The sequence below is a fragment of the Neovison vison genome, chromosome 3, assembly GCF_020171115.1.
Source record: "Neovison vison isolate M4711 chromosome 3, ASM_NN_V1, whole genome shotgun sequence".
Classification (NCBI taxonomy): Eukaryota; Metazoa; Chordata; class Mammalia; order Carnivora; family Mustelidae; genus Neogale; species Neogale vison.
The window spans coordinates 44,886,061-44,904,036 of record NC_058093.1 but is presented as its reverse complement, the minus strand read 5'-3'; the positions used below and the strand labels follow the sequence as shown (position 1 = coordinate 44,904,036).

The following is a 17,976-nucleotide window of genomic DNA, read 5'->3' as shown; positions in this document are numbered from 1 at the left end:
CTCCAATGTGAATGGAGCTGCCTGAAAAGGTGCAGGAGTGCGGGGGGGGGGGGGTAGTGGGCAGGAGCACACCTGCAAGGGCTTGTCATCGAAGTAGACAAACCAAGGCTTTCCCAGGCAGTGAAAGCCAGCACAGGCGGTATGGGGGACTGACTGCTGTGGGTGGGCGAGGCCATGAGAGTGGCGGCGCGGCGGGGGGGGGGGGGTGTGCATGCTCAGGGCCGCCTGATGCCACGGCACACCTGCTGAAGGCCTCTGCTGTTCCCAGCCTCCTCTGCCTGAGCAGAAGCACCCACTGACCCTGCACGGCTCATGGGTCCCTGCTGTGCCTGCTGGTTTGGTGAGCCCCTGCCAGGGTACGTGCTGAGCAGTGCGGCTCTGGTGGTGTCCGCTCTTCGGTAGTAGCAAACATCACACACGGCACATTTAAAATGCTCCCTGCTCTGGCCCGTCACAGGTCTCCCAGAGACAGAGGCCCCTGCTCTTCAGCACTGTATTTAGGACGAAGCCGATGGTATTTAGAACTTTCTAGACTCCAGGCAGGTGTTGGGTAACAGCCTCGGGTTGCTGATTCCTAGGGTGGCAAGGATTCACAGGGAAGCCAGTTCAGAAAATGAAATTTGAGGCTCTAGGACTAAACCAGGTTAGCCCTGCAGGGCTGTCTGCTAAGGCCTTACTGGCTAAAGAGCCTGGCCCCAAGTGAAGCTGCACAACCTCAAATAGCCTTGTTCCGATCCCACAGCCATTCCCAGACTCCTATTCCTGCTCCCAACTCCTTGTCCACGCACTTTTAAGGATGTGCACAAGAGGGATACTGACTGCATTATCATCTGTAGTTGGGGGAAGAAACCACCTATGGGAAAAACCTGAGCGCCCACCACTCATGTATAGTAGAGCCACTTTATAGACTATTAGCTCCTAGAATAGGTAAGGGTTTATGCACTGATTTGGAAGAAAAAAGTTTAAAAAAGAAAAAAAGGAACTGATGATTAGTAATAATAAACAGGACCCCATTATTTTGGATGGAAACACACTGGGCACCACAGTGCACAGGCACGCTGGAGGACCCAACGGTGTGAATGCTGTATGTATCCCCATACTGTCAATCCAGTGAAGTAACAGTGGCCTGTTTTAAATCCCTCAGACTGAATTCTACTAGGAAATCACATCTAATAGGAACACATCTGTCTGACCTTGGGTCAAGCACTTTACTCACATTTATCACAACACGTTACTTATCAATCAACTACTTTCAATTCCAGGCATGGACCTACCATTCTCAGCCTCCTACTTATCTAAACAAGAGCCGCTAATCAACTTTTTGGCAAATCCATCAACCTCGATCACTACCACTAGCTTACCTTGTCCCTCAAATGATGTTCTGCAGCCTCAATATTCAGTGGATCATCAAAATTCAAAAGATCCTTAAAAAGAGAGAAACCCAAAGTAAACAACAGAAAGAATCTGTTTTTCTGCTGTTACAAGTCTTCATTTTCTGAGCCAGATGACCGAAGTCTACTCAGCAAACAGGAGAAGCTGGAGAGTAGAGCGATCCCATTATGGATCCCAGGTCCTGTGATGGACGCCCACAGTCTACGAGGTGCTTTCTGAAGGTCGGTGAACCGCTGACTGAAAGATCACGATGTTTACATACAACTGTCCACAGTTTGGTGAAAATGAAGGATAGTGATCACATTAAGTTCTAAGGCTTTTTGATGTAAAGAACCACTCTCATTATGAGCATTTCCAAATAAAAGTCCCACTTTTTCCTCCAAAATTCATTTCTTCTTTAATTTGTGACAAACAACTTTCCTTCTCTAAGTTTGTGGCTTCCACACTGACCTTAACCAGATCTTCCCTTTATCTTTTTATTCCCCTTCACAGCATGACACTCATACCCAGCAGAGATGGGGTGTGAGCCTGAAGGCAGGACAGTGTCAGAAGGATCCTGTCCCCAGGCATTTCTACATTAGAAAACCCTGAGGTAGGGGTATGTGCCTGGCTGGCTCAGTCCTTGGAGCATGAGACTCTTGATCTTGGGGTTATGAGTTTGAGCCCCATGTGGGGTATAGAAAGTACTTAAAAAAAATAAAATCTTAAGAAGAAAACCCTGGAATGGCTACTCCCCTCTCCCCATGAGAAACAACATGGATTTCAAATTGGAGGCCATGTCTTATCTTTATACTGTCTGCTCCCTTTCTTAAAAACCAAGGTAGTGAGATTTGTTCTTATGAGAAGTCACTGCTTTCCAGAGTCATCATCAATGGTCACTGTAAAGACAAATGTACTTCTCCCCCAGGAGAAATGTTTAGTTTGGGGGCTATATTTCTGATTTGGAAATAAATATGAGGTATGACCAATATGTTACAAATATAGGAAGGAAAACTCTTAAGTCTCTATGATCACTTGTAAAGTTGAACAATTAGACTTCAAGTCCTAGAAACAGGGAAAAATATAAAGCACATAGATGAGATGCCCAGCGCATATGAAGACCACCAGACACACCAAACTCTCCATCTTCCTTACCACGTATCTGACCTAAGATGAACATATTGGCTGGAACAATCACTACAGGCTTAATCAGCAATTTCGGTTGGCCCTCTAGAATGTGGAGCACTGGAGAGACAGGACTGTGTCAGATTAAAGGCTCAATCAATGAAAAAGCAGTGTGACCTGCTGGGAAGATTTTAAATCCTCCTGCAGCCTTCATGGCTCTAGAAGTAACTGTGCACATCCTTGAAAAAGCCAAACCAGGACCACAACAGAATGACAGCACTACCTTCCCTGGGGGTGAAAGGAGGGCAGAAGACAGAAGTGTTGGGCTTGCTGCTTCTGCTACAGGGATCACCTGGGACAACAGATGAGAAGCAGAGTGAGGCAGGGCCCTGGGGGTCTAATTTTGAGGCTCTGCTGTTTTTTACTTTGCTGCTGGTAAGAGAAGAGCTCTGTGACCTAGGACAGCAGCCTGGCCCCAGATGCTGGTGTTGTGTCAGCACACCTGCCATGGGCCAGGAAGCTGCCCCTCCAATGACCCGCCCATTCTGAGGGCTGGATGGGGTGGGCTTGTTTTCATGGAGGGTCAAGTTTTATCAACGGCAGCACAGCTTCCTGCCCCACCCACAGACAGATCCCTGAGGCTCATTTCTTCTAAAGTTCTTTTATGATCAAAGAGCAATAACTCAAAAGAATAATATTATATTAAAAAAAATCCAAAGAGCAGCTTTTAGCTTCTCCCTGACCCCCTTCTGCCCTCCAGCCCCTGCCTGTGACAGGCTGCTTTCTGCAGACAGCAAACTTCAGTAGCTCATCACTGAGGAGAGAATGGTTCTAAGGTTCTGGGTTTGTGAAAAGCCTAGAGGTCAGGTGACCACACTCCTTCACCCAAACCAGGACACCTGGGAGGGAAGAGGGCTGATGCCGAGGGCAGACATGGAGCGGGGTGGGCCCAGCGCCCACAGAGGAAGAGCCGCCTCCGTGAAGGAGGCCATGGCCCCGGCCCTTCCCTCCTTGACGACCTTCCCCGGTGCCACCCCAAAGCCCCCTTGGTTCCCATCTCACTGTTCCTCTGTCTCCGATAAATCCTACAGAAAGGAGGAGTTCAGTGTCTACAGGGTGCTCTTTTTAATCGCTTGAGGTTATCCTTAGTGTGATGTTTAAAAGCAATAGTCAGGGGACTCAAGAAAAACTTGGGGTTCTGGTCAATATACTTACAGTAAACAAAGAGTTTAATCCCCAAACAACATCCTGGAATGAGAAAGAAAGAAGAAAACAAGTTTCAGACTCCTGTGCACTTAGTATTTCAAACCCTTGACCGAGAAATATAGACTGTGGTAGGTCAGAATTTATCTTTAGTGTGCTGTTTTTCCTAAAGACAGAAATTTAAAACAACTTCTCTCCAATATGACAACAGGCTTGGGAAATCTGGAGGGGGCAGTCACAGGAAGTAATTACAGAATGAAAGTGCCCTCGAGACCCAGCTCAGGGAGCCCACAGGCTGTGTCTGCTCAGGAGAACCCCCCCTTCCATCACCTCCTCCTCCTCACCTTCCAGTACAGTTTGGGACTTCTGAAGAGTCATCTTTACAACAAAATCTGTTGTTTTTGTGCTCTCTTGGGGACTAGAGATAAGCTAATTACCCACGGTCCCACCGGCCTCTAACCATTTTGCTCTAATTACTTTAAAAAAAAAAGTGATCAACACTTCCTAACATTCAAAGGTCAGAAATTCTCATTAAAATAAGGTGGAAAACCAATGTGTTCTCTCTGGACTGACTTGTCATTCGTGATTCAACTGCAAATTCCCTCTCAGCCTTCCCTGTCCCCAGCTCGAGTCTTGTCTTCTAAATTAGGCCAATTCTCAGCCCCAGCTGATACTCTGCTAGTTGGCAATTTTAATTGCCACCTCTGCTTTGGCTCAGCCATCCACCCGTGTCCTTTTGGGGTCAGCTGAACCTGGGGCTGGAGCTGGGGGTGAGCACACATTCTCTGGTGGAGAGGTTGGTCAGAAGACAGGCGTGTCAGCAGAACTCCCACAGACGTGTTCCCACAGAGGACCCAGCAGGGAGGAAACACTTCCCAGAGGAAGCGGGGCCTGCCGGGTAGAAAAATGGCAGGAGGAAACGCCTTCCAGGTGGAGGAACCCCTGTGCCAAAGCTAAGTCCCGAGTAGGCAGGACATGTCCAGGGTATGGCAAGAAGACAGGCCAGGCCCTGTGGCAGTAGACACCACACCTGGGGAGGACCCAGAGTCAGGCCTGTAGAAAGTCTGCAGTGTCCTCTTAGGGCAGGCCCCAAACTCCTTTCCTGTGTTCTTCCCCCAAAGCACCTACTTGGTGATACACAATAACACTGCCTACACACCCGAGTTGGCAGCTCTCACCTACAACGTGTGGTCATGGACAGAACGAGATCTAGCCCAGGACTGGGGCAGTTACTGGTGGGCTGCTGTGACCCATGCATACCTCTTCGGGCCTCAGTGTCCTCCTCTAAAAGCAGTGGAGCTGCCTGGGAGCAGGGGTGGGAATGAAGATGGTCTCTAAGTGGTGAACCAGGAAGCTGGCATATACGGAATGAGGTCAGTGTATCTGCAGAAGCTCTGTTCAAAGGCAGGGCCTAAAGAGTTAAAGTATGAAGGACACTGGGGAGAGAAAGCCTAGCACCTGTGTGCAGGGCAGGGCCCAGGCCTGTCTAGTTCCGCTCAGACTCCCCTTGGGGCCCAAAGGACAATAACCGATGAAGCATCTGAAGTGCCAGCCACGCTTATGTTGTGTGTGTTTGGTGGAGAGTTCGCCTAACAAATAGTTTTAGCTGGGATGACTTTCATAATCCATACGTGACTGGGCCCAAGTTAACACATGTGCAACAATGCTGCTCTTGAAAGAGAGAGAAAGATGGGGAGGGGGGAGACAGAGAGGAAGATGGCATCGTGTGACGTGTCAGGCAGTCTGTGAGTGCCACAAACATGCTACTCTGACACCCGTAACCCTTTCAGGTTGACCTGGCACAACTGTCAGCCGCAGAGGAAAAGGACACAGTCACCAGGGAATACAGGCCGGGTCCGGATGACGACGCCTTTGTGTGGAGTCCCGGGCTAAAGAGACGCACAGGCTGGGAACCCAGCTGCCCTCTGAGCCCAGGAGCAGGAGGGCACTCTTTTGGGCAGCATGGAACTGGCACAAGAAGGGCCAAGGTTATGATGACTGCATTGATGGCTTCATTAGGCAGCAGAAACCATGGCCGGAGTCAGGCACTGTTCACTACAAAGTGAACACCAGCCAGAAGCCCTGACTGCCTCTGATGAAAAGCTCAGGCAACAGGATGAAACTGTATGTTTCCTACAGATACCACGGCAGAGAAGCCCTAAGCTGAAGCCACAGCTGGTGGCCTCATGGAGCACCCACAGAATACATTCCCAGAACCAACTTGAGCCTACACCTCAGAAGCAGCTGGGGCCACTTGTTCAGTCCCAGCAGCTGCCCTCTCCATCGCCCTCCCCTGGGTGGGGTCCTCCCTCAGGGCACTCCTGGCCTCTCGGTTGCCACCCATCTGTCCAGACTAGCTCAGAGGAACTCAGAGCAGATGGAGGCCACACCTGCCCTTTCCCTCCTCCCCGTTGTCCCACCCTGGCAGCTCTTGTCTCCTCTGAGAGTGAGGTACCACACAAGACTGGGGGACAGAGGAAGGAAGAATAGAAACTACATGATTTGAAACACAGACAGTAAAGGGCAGAGGGGAGAGATGGTAACTTGAACCCCCCAATGCCCCGAGATGAACTGGGGGCAGAGAACTGACTGAGGCAAGGGCTTGGTCAAGCAGCCCCAGGTGGGCAGGTGGGAGCAGGGTGTGCCCGGCCATCTGGTGGACGGGACAGCGAGGAGACTGGTTTCTGGAGGGAGAGACCTCCAGGCCGGGGCTGTGCTCAAGCGCACTGCACTCTACCTTTAATGTCCTTGTGGGAGCCCAGCCAGTGCCGTCAATCGAATGTTCTCTCAGTAAACTGAAACAGACAGAAAGGCACAGCAGTCAGCAAGTCAGTCAACCTCCAGTCGCACGAGATGTAGGTGTGTCAAGCCGCGGCTGCCAAGCCCTGTGGGCCCACGTATCCTCTTCAGTGCATCTGCTTTCCCCGGGCCCCATCTCTCTTCTGGTGCCCATCTCCCTGTACAAGGCCACCTCTCCCCCCAAGTCTAATCTCTTGTGCCACGTTTATTGCTCATACACCCAGGTCTTTAATCCTGCATGCACATGAAGTTTTAAGCAGAAAGTAAGGATGCTTAAAATAATGTACAAAGAGCACTTGTCAACTTGATATTCAGAAAATGATAACTGATGCTTAGAGCTTCCTATGTGTTTTAGCATGATCCTAACCTCACCTAATGCCTCAAAGACCCATGAGGGAGGTGCTGCCATCTCTCTAATGGAGGAAAGCAAGCGAGGCACAAAGCAGCAAGGGCACAGGCCTGGGGGACAGTCCTTCAAACTCAGGCAGCTTCCCTGGAGCTGTGGGTGAACAAGAGTGACAGTTCCTAGCACATGTTCTAATACTCTGTTTTTTTTGTTTTTTGTTTTTTTTTTAAAGTTCAAAAGGGAAAAATGAAGGATAAAGGTAGATTAGCAAAAAATTCTGGTTGTTCTTCCCCAGTGGGTGGGAGGACCATGTTCAGGGCAGGTGCACATGCGTTTCGGAGGTACTGTGAGGTCCTGTTTCCTAAGCTGGACCTGAGGGTCATTTCCATCACTATTCCATCAGCTGTACGTGCACATTACGTACTCTCACAGAAATGATTATTCCACATTCTGAAAAACTACAATTTACTGTCCAGTTTCCTTCTGGCACTGTCGAGCTGTATCTTGCTGCTGCTTTAGTATGTATGGAACCGTTCCTAAGCTCACACGGCAGTATCAGGCCCTCTGTGCCTTAGAGACATTCTGGACCAGAGCGTGTTCAAGTTCACATAAGTCAGTTAAAATCAGGAGAAAATACATCTGTGTTATAATCTTAATTGCCAGTGAAGCTCAGTTAGAATAAATAAAATCTCAAGTTGACCACTATCACTTACTTACAGACATCCCCCCCTGCCAAGGGGCAGGCCTTGTTGCCACGAAAGCTCTGCAGCTTCTGAGTAACTGTTCAGGAGCCACGTGCCAGGCCTAGTGGTCCATATGACCCAGTGAGAGGTCTCCTCACTGAGGCAGGAACAGGAGTCAGTTCTGATTGTCTTTGTCCTTTTGACAGACCTTGTCACAATCCTTAGCCATCTACTGGCTCACTCATTCAATGCCTGTCTCCCCAGAACCGGCAAGCTCCACAAAGCAAAGAATACCAACTGCTCCCACTGCATCTGGGCACGACCACCACAGGCTGATGGTGGGGGTGGGGACAGCTTCACTGGCTGAACAGGCAGTATCCTCTGACCTCTGTCAACAGCATAGCCAGAGCAGGAGGGCTCTGAATCTGGAAGCCAGCTGTGCCCACCCAGGGCGATGGCAGGTAAGGGGGGGATAAGATGCCTGTAATCAGGCAGGTTGTGCTCAAGTCTACAGGCCACAGGTCTGGGCAGAGTGACACTGTGGGGGAAACACATCATCACTGTGCAAGTTCCAGCCCAGCCTCAGCAGGCAGGAATCCTGCAGGAGCTCAGGTGACAAGCCCTCAGAGAGGACACCAGGCAGGGGATCAGACAGTGCCTCAGGGGCTACACTGGAGGCACGGAGCCCAGGAGAAAAAGTCTAAATTGCAACCACCAGGGTCCTGGCTCAGGGCCCTTGAGTCCCATAGACATATCAGACATATCTGACCCTGAGCCCAAAGCAGGCAAGGGCCCCTGGTGGCAGGACAAGCCTCACAAAGAGAGCTAAGTGGCCTGTGTACTAGACAAGGCTCCACAGAGTGCTAGGCACTGGTCAGAGCCGCTGAGTGAGGAATCCAGGTAGATGCCACCGGGCGGCACTGTGGACCAGGAGGGGCTGGCCCAGGCTCGTCTTTCTCTGTTCAGGAGATGCCACGAGTCAGTGGTACATTAAGCCTCTGCTGGACACTGTCTAGTATTTCATAAACAATGACAAGGTCTTTGCATTTTAATCTGACACATTCTTTCCCACAAATAAACCCCTACAAGTGTAGCTGACAAATCCAAAGGTAAATACAAGTTAAATGTAGACCTTAAAGCTGAAGGACCAACAGAGGTAGATCTCCTGTGATGAGAGAGAGCCCGTTCTTCCCCTTTCTCTTCTCTCTCTCACAGCTCCCCACTCCCCCAGTCCGGGTATTTGCTTTTGCACCAGGGCAATGTGAGGAGTGGTGAGAGGCATCCTGTTTCCACAAGCCTCTCTCTGGCTACTGCTGAGATCAAACACCCCTCAGGTGATTACCACGCACCCAGAACTCTCCTGTGAGTCGCTACTTGTAGCGGGTGCTTGCTTTTCCTAGTGGCTGTGTCTGTCTTTTTTATCCTAATTGGCAAAGACCTTTACACATGAAGGATGTAACCCAGCTGGTCTTTTGTGTTTTGTGTTTTTAATTTTAATGTGGCTAAATCTATCAATGATCTTCCTTTAAGATTTCTGGCCTTTGCTGCTGGCTACTGCCCGCTGAGTTCTCCTCATACTTCCCTAACAACCTGATTTCTCAGAGAGAGCAAAAGTGACAAGAGAAATTCCTGCTCTGGCATTAACTCTTGTGGAGGGCCGGGTGTGACAGGGAGGTGGTGTGCAATGGGCTTTCAGGAGAGCGAGCACCAGCGATGGCCTCGCAGGAGGAGGCTGGAGAGGATGCCATCTATGGCCTGAAGCTGGAGGAGTCAGATTTTGTAGGTGTGATACTTCAGGGACAGAAGGGGAAAAGGTGGCCTCTTGAAAGTGCATTTGTAACTGTCTATAGAAAAAGAGGCAGATAGGAGAACAGGGGCACTGCACATAAGCTGCATGGGGAGCCGGGTGCTAAATGCTTTTAAGAAGGACAAGGCGGGGGCGCCTGGGTGGTACAGTCTGTTTAGCATCTGACTCTTGATTTTGGATCCGGTCATGATCTCAGTCCTGGGATCAAGCCCCATGTGGGGCTTGACGCTCAGCAGGTTGCTTGTTGCTCTCCTTCTGCTCCTCTCCCAGCTTGTGTGTTCTCTCTCAAATAAATAAGATAACCCTTAAAAAAAAAAAAGAAAAAAGAGGAGGGGGAGGAGGAAGAGGCAAAAAAAGAGGGGTCCAGCTTTGCCGGCACTATGGGCAGTGTGTAGCTCCCCATCACAGGCAGGGCTGGTGTTCCTGGGGTGGGGATGGGACTTGACAGGGCACCGACTTAGTCACAGGAGGAAAGTAGAATAAGGCGCTAATGCTAATGTCGACTCTGCGTGGGGGCTGGAAGTTACATAACCTGCCCAAGTCCCCCACTGCTGGCGCTGCTGCTGCTGGCAGAGGCACGGGGTTCCAGCCCAGGCCGTCTGGCACCACAGCCTCACAGCCTCACAGCCCCACTGCCGCCTTACTAGATAAAGTGATGAGACACGGGAAGATAAAGCCCAAGGGCTAAGTTTACTTAAGAATGACAAACCACACACCTTCTCCAGTTCCCTACTTTAGTGACCAGCAGCCTCAAGAAGCAGGAGTCGCAGATCCCTGATCATCAGACACTGCAGTGGGGGTGGGGGGAACACAGAGGCCCACAACAGACATGAAGCTCTGGGAGAGCTGTCCTGCTTTACGTACTTCAAGACAATTTCGGTAAAGAGAGGACATCTTAAATACAAATACCCAGGTCTTAAACTTGCCATCTACATCCCCTATCCCTGGATTTTATAAATCCTACTTTTCCTTCTTAGCTAAAATCAGCCATGTGGAGAGATTGCAGTCTCTCATTACAACAGGAGGGGAAAAGGGTAAGGAGCCCTGGAGGGAGCACCAGCAGGGGTCTTGGCCACCGAAAGGCCCAGGAGGATGTGGGTCTGGAGGTGGCGGCAGGCTGGGGGTGGGGTGGGAATGGAGATCTTCCAGTCACTGGAGTGCAGCCCAAAGGCCTGAGGACGGTTTGGGAAACCCTAATCAAGGCCCAGCCACAAAATTTCCTCTCAGTGAGACTAAGTGTTAGAAAGGCCAATGCTCACACACAGTGCTCACAAACACAGAAGATGGGAAAGAAGAGAAACCCACCTTAGACATATTTCGCCTGTCTCTGTGATGTTGGGGTGCCAGATCCTGGTCAGGCATTTCACTTTGGGAGGCTGCAACACAGAGAGAAAGAGATAACAGGCTCTCCAAATCATGCCTGCTGCCACAGACCCATCTAGCCCCTCATTCCACGGCTTACTTGGCACTCAGATAGACTGGTCCCAACCAGCATTCAATTCTGGACTCTTGCCCCTCAGTGCACTAGTGTCCTCACACTGCAACTACACATGCTAGTCTGCCCATACCCCTAACATGACCCTTCCACAAGTCCCAGGGCTGGAAGATGCGTGGTGCTGGTGGCAGGGCCGAGGCCTCCTCTGACCCTCTCTGCCAGGGCTGCAGAGGAGCCCGCAGTGCAATCCAGGCCCCATTCCCACCGGGAGGCGGTGCACTCCAGGCCCCATTCCCACTGGAAGCCTACAGATGCGATGTTGTACACTATGCTGCTGAGCTGTGCCTGAAGTTACTGCTCCTCATGGTGGTAGCTGGGTCCCTGCGCACGTGTTTCTGAAGATGCAACTGCCAAGTACATTGTCCTACCTCCAAGTCTAAGTCTGCTCTATGCTTATAGGAGGGAGAGAGAACGAAAGCGAGCACGTGAGAATGAGGCACATTGACATCGCTGATGACAAGGCATATTTGGATAAAGGTGTTCTTTTAAAGTGACTCTATGATACAAGCAATCCATACTCATGTAAGACAAAAAGACAATGAAAACAAAAGGCAAGATCTCTCTCTGTCTTTCCTTTTGTTATGTATGATAATGCCACCCAGAAATAATCTAACACCCGGTATACACCTGTGAGCCTCTTTTCTAGGCACCACACAGAGATGCATTTGTGTGCACATTCATTTTTCTTTATAGAAGGGGGGACATGGGCTCTCTATATTTTCACATTCCTTTCTGTCACCATTTCAGATGGCTTTGGGCTTTCTCGCCCTCCATGGTACTAGTTCTAGCATTTCACAAGCTAGTTCCTATTATTGGACATTTAGGCTGCCTCCCACCTCTACCACAGACTGCACTAAATCACTGTGCTCATCTCTTCACGTCTGTAGGAAAGGTCTGCCCGGGAGGAAGCCGAGGCAGAGGGACTGCTGGTCAGGGCACAAAGTGTTGTCTGGCCGAGTCTCACAGACACATCATCTTGTAGACATTCATGTGTCAGCCCTTTGTCACAGGGGGCCATGCTTTCCATGTTTATCATTTGGTATTAATTTGCATTTGGGATGCTACTCTTTTGTAAAGTCTTTGTAATCAGATTTTTGCCTTTGTTACTGACCACCCAAATACTCTCGGTACTTCTTCTAGTACTTGAATTGTTCCATCATCTTATCTGTACAAAACAGACATACTTTTCTGGCACTCCTGTAAGTTTTCCTACTGATTTTAAAACAGCACGACATCAAGAAACTCCTCCAGATAATTAATCCAAGTATGTAAATGTAGGTGTCCAAGGTTAGGATTTAGATTCAGAGTGAGTTTCAATCAATTTAATATGCTCTAACTTGGTTTTCTGCAAGTAAATGTAAGAGCATTTGACAGAAACTATGCTAGTCATCGTGCCACTTCCAGAAAGGCCTTCAGGCTGAGGGAAGGCCGGCATTGTGGGGCTGTATGAATCTAAGTGATAATACAGTTTCCATACTGGATAGACTGAATCACCAACTTGGCATTGGAGGGAACCTATAGGCTCTATCTCCCTCCCTTCTAGAGAGTCCATGACATACCTGTTACCCTGCCTAGTGTTGTTCACTAGATCTCCAAGTGTCTGGCTGTTATTTGCCCCTCCCCTCCTTGTCCCTTCACATCGTCCATAGTTAGATGTTAGCAAAGACACCTCCCCTGCCAGCAGTGGTCCTCCTAACTGCAGTCCCCAGACAAGAGAACAAATCAGAACTGTGGACCCACATTCTGACACACAATTTCCCAACAGATCTTGTAGACCGGACCCCACCACTAAAGCCAGACAAACGGGAAATACCCAGTTCCACCTCCTACTTGGTATTGCCACCTGCCTCATCACAGGCTGAGAGCTTAATATATGACAGCCACTGCACTGCAGACCGGCGGGGAAAAGGGATTCTTCAGTGCAAGACCGGCTAGCAATCTGCAAAACCATATCTAGACCCCCACTGAAGAGCTGTACTCCAGATGCAGTGAACACACATGGTACAGAACCATTAAGAGCACTGAAGGGAATGCAGCTGAGTTACCCTGGGCTCTGGCATGGAAAAACTCATGAAAAAAAAAAAAGCAGATTTTAATACAGTGGTGAAGCAAAACAAAACAATCCTCTCCCCACAAAAAACCCCCGAAGTTTTATAGAATAAGAACAATAAAAAACAAGGGAAAAACAGAAAAATCTTTACAGTACAACTAAGCAAACTAGGTCTAGTATGTGCCACGGTGAGCACTGTGAATTGTGTAAGGCTGATAACTCACAGACCTGTACCCCTGAAGCAAATAACACATTATGTGTTAACAAAAAAATAAAACTCTAGCTGAGAAATCTTATAAGAAAACACCTGTGGCCACAGTTTCTTAATTTCCTACAAAGTACACATTACCTACAAGAGGGGAGTGGAAGTTTAGTTCACTTTCAGTATCTCTGGCTCCCCCTTACCCTCTCAGGGCTGGTCATGGCCATGTTTCTTGATCTGGTTATGTTGTCAAATATGTTATGGGGGGGCACCTGGGTGGCTCAGTAGGCTGAGCGTCAGACTCTTGGTTTCAGCTCAGGTCATGACCTCGGGGTCCTGATATCAAAGCCCCACATCAGGCTCCACACTCAGTGTGGAGTCTGCTTGTCCCTTCTCCCTCTGCTCCTCCCCCTGCTCTCTTTCATTCTCTTTCTCTCATAAACAAATAAAATCAAAAAAAAAAAAAAAAAAGTGTGTGGGACATAACATGTGTCCCTTCTAGAGGAAACTGGAGGCAAAGAATGAAAAGTCGTGTTCCCCTTTCCTGCTTCAGTGCATAGTCTCCGCGACTGACCACGATCCAACCATGATTGATATGCCACGGGGGCACCGTAGGACATGGGGACTGTGACACCACACTGAGCCCCTGCTCTTTCTCTGGGCTTCATGATCGCCCAGGGATCCCCAGCACTATGTCACCACCCTAGCTCATCACCATCTGTGCTGTCTCCCAGGAGACCAGGCTTCTTAAAAAGCCAGTGTCTGACAAAGAACCTTGCACATTTTAAAAGCTTATTTCATGTCACTAAATACTTTCAGCCAATATAGAGAGATCACAAGGAGGGCTTGAGACTGTGAGATAAAGTTCAGGGACAAAAGGACAAAGAACCAAAGGGAACTATGAACTTTAGCTGCTGGGGTGTGGGAGAATTTAGCGGGTAGGAAAACCAAATAGAATTTTCTTTATTTTAAAAGTTTACTCTGAAATAATGACCTGTTTTATTGATTAGAAGTTTTTCAGAATGACAATCTTAGTAAGTGTCTTCAACTGAAGAAGCTTTAAGTGTCACAGGTTTTTAAAAAGTCCTTACCAAGCACAAACATCATATAAAGACATGGAATAAAGGCAAATGAGCCAAGCCTGCTCCACAGAGGTCTCCTAGGCTGACCTACAAGCTGGCTGTGTCCTCATCCAAATAAAACACAGGTGCCTGACATTTACTCTCACATACTCTGCCCCAAATGCCTGCAACCCATGTATCCTCTGATGCTGCTTTCGTCTTCCACACAGTATGTCTGTTGGGGCAGAGCGCGCCAACCGCTGGATAAACGTGAACCGTGTGCTCTCGCAGAGCCCTGGAGATACAGTGTAAGCGATTCCCACTCTAGTGGACAGACACACTACGGAGTGATATAAGCAAAGATTAACTACAAAACAAGTAATCCCAAATACCTGTCTCAGGCACTGCATCACAGGGTCTCCTGGGGATGGTGTCACCCCCACTCCCTGCCCTGAGCTAGTGATAGTCGCCGGCCTGTTGGTAAAACTGCAGCCCAAGCCTGGGCATGGAGGCAGAGAGGACATGCAGGTGCCAAGGGAGCATACAGCAGGAGAGGCCCTGCTGGCAGCAGGGCAGGATCTGGGTCTACCCTGAGGGGCTGGCCTCTCAGGGCCCTTGGCTAGAGAACATGGGTTTCATTCCTGATGAAATCAAACCAGTCCATCATTCAGAAATTTCTCAAAGGAGAAAGAAACTAAATATAGTGTAAAACCATCATAAGTCACCAACTAATGTAAGAGACATGTCCTCGAGGCTCAGTGGTTTTCTATCCTGTGTATTCCGTATCCTAGTTCTCTGTTTCTTGACGAGGCCACATAGGGACAGGACAAGATGACAAACATTTTCTCACACCGAGTGGCGACTGGGTTTGTGGGAAGGGCATACATCCTGTGACTGGGCAGCCTTGGACAAGAATCTGCTTTAGCAATGGAGCCTTTTATTCTGGCAAAGCTAACGAGATATATCCTTAACTCTACCTCTCTGGGCCCCACAGGGGAAGTGAATGGGGGCACCTGGTACATAAAAGCACAACAAAAATCGGTTCCCTTAGTGTCTTCTCATGCTCTGCTCTCTTCTGACACTGGGACTGAGAAGCTCAGCCACTAAATGAAACCTGATGTTCCTGAAACAGTGATCCTTAGACTGGCAGGCCTTGTCTGAGAAGTCCACCAGCTCATGCTAAGGCCCTCCCCACACCATCCTCCTCCTCAAACACTCACTGCCTCTCCGAAGAAAAGACTCTGTCACATACCACCCTTTAGCATTCCTCCAACAAGGAGTCCTTAGAAATGACAAATGTCATTTCTAAGTCTGGACAACTAAAAGGTCCAGATTTAGGTGCCATATGCCTGGCTATTTCCAGAAAACATCACTAGCCTCTGGAATTCTAAACATCTGTACTTCAACCAAACTTCTCCAACTGCATCTCACCTGGGGGAGTCCAGTGTCCTGTCAAGCCAGACTCCTCAATGTGTGATGAGGAAAACAGAGAAGTCAGCAGGGAGATGGATGGCCAAAGACCTGAGATGCACATTTTCCTGTCTTTGATTAAAAATTCATTTTTTTCTTCTTGCATTGCCAACCTTTTCCCATCCTCATAAACTACATTCAGAAAGAACTTTTAATGTAGTAGCCTAGTAAAGACCAATTTCTTAGATAAAGGTTTGGCTTCAAATAAAAAAGTGTGCCAGTCACTGAACTGTACCTCGGTGGTAGGACCAGGGCCTGGGGCAGGGGGCCTAAATACCACATGCCAGATAGTAGGACAATCACTGAAGGCAAACTAACAGGGCACATGGGGTCCCCCGTACCCACAGGCTCAAATTAACAAGAGACATAATTTCACCATCAAATTTTTTTTTCCTATTTGATACACCTGGAGAGGTCTAGGAAACATTAGGGGGATGTTTACATATACATATACCTATACACACACACACACACACACACAGAACTGTGGAGCTGTTTAGAACTGTCACTGGTTTCTCACTGCCAACGTGAAAATGCCCCCAAATCCTCAAACTGAGATTCTCATTTGTCCTCACTTCTCCCCAACCCCGATTCTTCCTTCAAGTTGACCTGGTCAATCCACCACACACAGCTGCTTGTTCTCACTTCTGTACCTAACACGGTTCCAGATTCTGATATCACACAGACCACCCTCCCTTGGGTTAAAGGTCAACCCAAGTCAGGACAACTCCAGTCCTATTTTTCCTGAAAAACTCAACTGGCCGGACAACTTTCCCAAAGTAATCTTCTCCTTTCCTTCTCAGAATTCCTGTGCATGTGTTTCCTGGCTCTGCTCCAGCTGTTATCTGCTACTTATGGCTTTTGTCATTTCATGGTCACTTTCTACACTTTTTCTCACCTTCCTAATTGTTAAGTTCCTTAAGAGCAAGGAGAGAATGTGACAATACTTGGTATAATTATTACCTAGGTGGGGTCTTTGAGAGATTAACATATAGCTCTGGGGGCGCATGGGTGGCTCAGTGGGTTAAGCCTCTGCCTTTGGCTCAGGTCATGATCCCAGGGTTCTGGGATCGAGTTCCGCATTGGGCTCTCTGCTCAGCAAGCAGCCTGCTTCCCTTCCTCTCTCTCTCTGCCTGCTTCTCTGCCTACTTGTGATCTCTGTCTGTCAAATAAATAATAAAATCTTTAAAAAAATATAGCTCTGGGCATAAACTACTTATGATTTAAAACTATGAGTCATTTCTCTTTTCTAAAATTCTAAAATACATGTTTCCTACACCCTGGGAATTTTGGTATTATAACATAAACAAAACTACAGTTTTAAATAAAATGCTTTCTTTTTCAGTGCCAGAATTTAACAAGTAAGACTGGTGCGAATCACATAGACAGCTCACAGCGAAGGTGCCAGTCTCAGGACAGTCTTGGCTGCGCTGTGGCCCTGGTGAGCCCCACCTGACACAGCACTCACAAGTGCTAATCAGAAAACGAATCTCTCTCCTAGGGCTCTGAATGCTGCTGATAAGCAACATTAGTCACAGAAATATCGGCTGTTTTGTACTCAACTCTGGGACCGGGGGTGGGGGGGGTGGGGGGTCGGGGACCCAATGCTGGGGGTGGGGTGGGGCGGGGCCCATGAGGACCACCAGACCACGCCAAGGGGGAAGGACAGCTCAGACGCAGGCTACTCACCACCATGTTGTATGCATCAGGAACTTCAGTTTCAAACTGAAATTTTCCACCCTGGTAGTAACCCTCATCTATCGAAAACACAAAACAAAACAAAAAATCCTTTAAATTAAAAAAAAGGAAACAAAAAGCAAACACCGTGTTAGGATATGGCAAATACAGAGAATTAAGAGTTAAACAACAGGACTGCGGGGTTCCTTGTTACTTCATCAAATCCTGCCCCTGCTCTAAAGATGAACCCCAATTAATGTCCTGCTGATCTTTGTCGCCCCACTAGCTATGCCCCCTCAGAGGAGGCACAGGCACCCCCCGCCCCCAGGGACTGCTTCCTCTTCCTCAGTCTCCCAGAACCCATCCAAGGAACCCTGTTCTCACCTCGGTCCACCCAACTCTACATTCCAGAACCCATGGGCTCACGTCATAACAGGTAACCATCCTGTTTGAGCTGCAGGGTCGTCTGTTTGCTGCTGGTCGCCCTGTGAGAATGTCAGTTCCAAGGGTATCCCAGGGCTGGGGGACAAGCAGTGAGGCATACGGACAGAATCCCTGCCTGAGAGAGAGTGCACAGGAGACACTTCCGGGCTGGCTGGCTGAGTTTTTGAACAGAGCACACCCTCTGGAAGGGGGCTAATGGGCATGCAGGGGGATGTCTGGAATCAGGGTAGCACTGGGTCAGAC

The 17,976-nt window shown here is 48.8% G+C and overlaps 1 protein-coding gene across 2 annotated transcripts in view; it reads right to left on the bottom strand.

Moving 5' to 3' along the window:
* UBE2F (ubiquitin conjugating enzyme E2 F (putative)) overlaps nt 1-17,976 on the bottom strand; it is a 55,172-nt gene that overhangs the window by 3,719 nt on the left and 33,477 nt on the right. For both annotated transcript variants that reach the window (XM_044241943.1, XM_044241944.1), the window contains exons 5-9: nt 17,302-17,369; nt 10,640-10,710; nt 6,437-6,494; nt 3,712-3,744; nt 1,362-1,424 (exon numbers count right to left, since the gene is read on the bottom strand). In XM_044241943.1, coding sequence (XP_044097878.1) covers nt 1,362-1,424; nt 3,712-3,744; nt 6,437-6,494; nt 10,640-10,710; nt 17,302-17,369 — 293 coding nt within the window. The remainder of the gene's footprint in view (nt 1-1,361; nt 1,425-3,711; nt 3,745-6,436; nt 6,495-10,639; nt 10,711-17,301; nt 17,370-17,976) is intronic.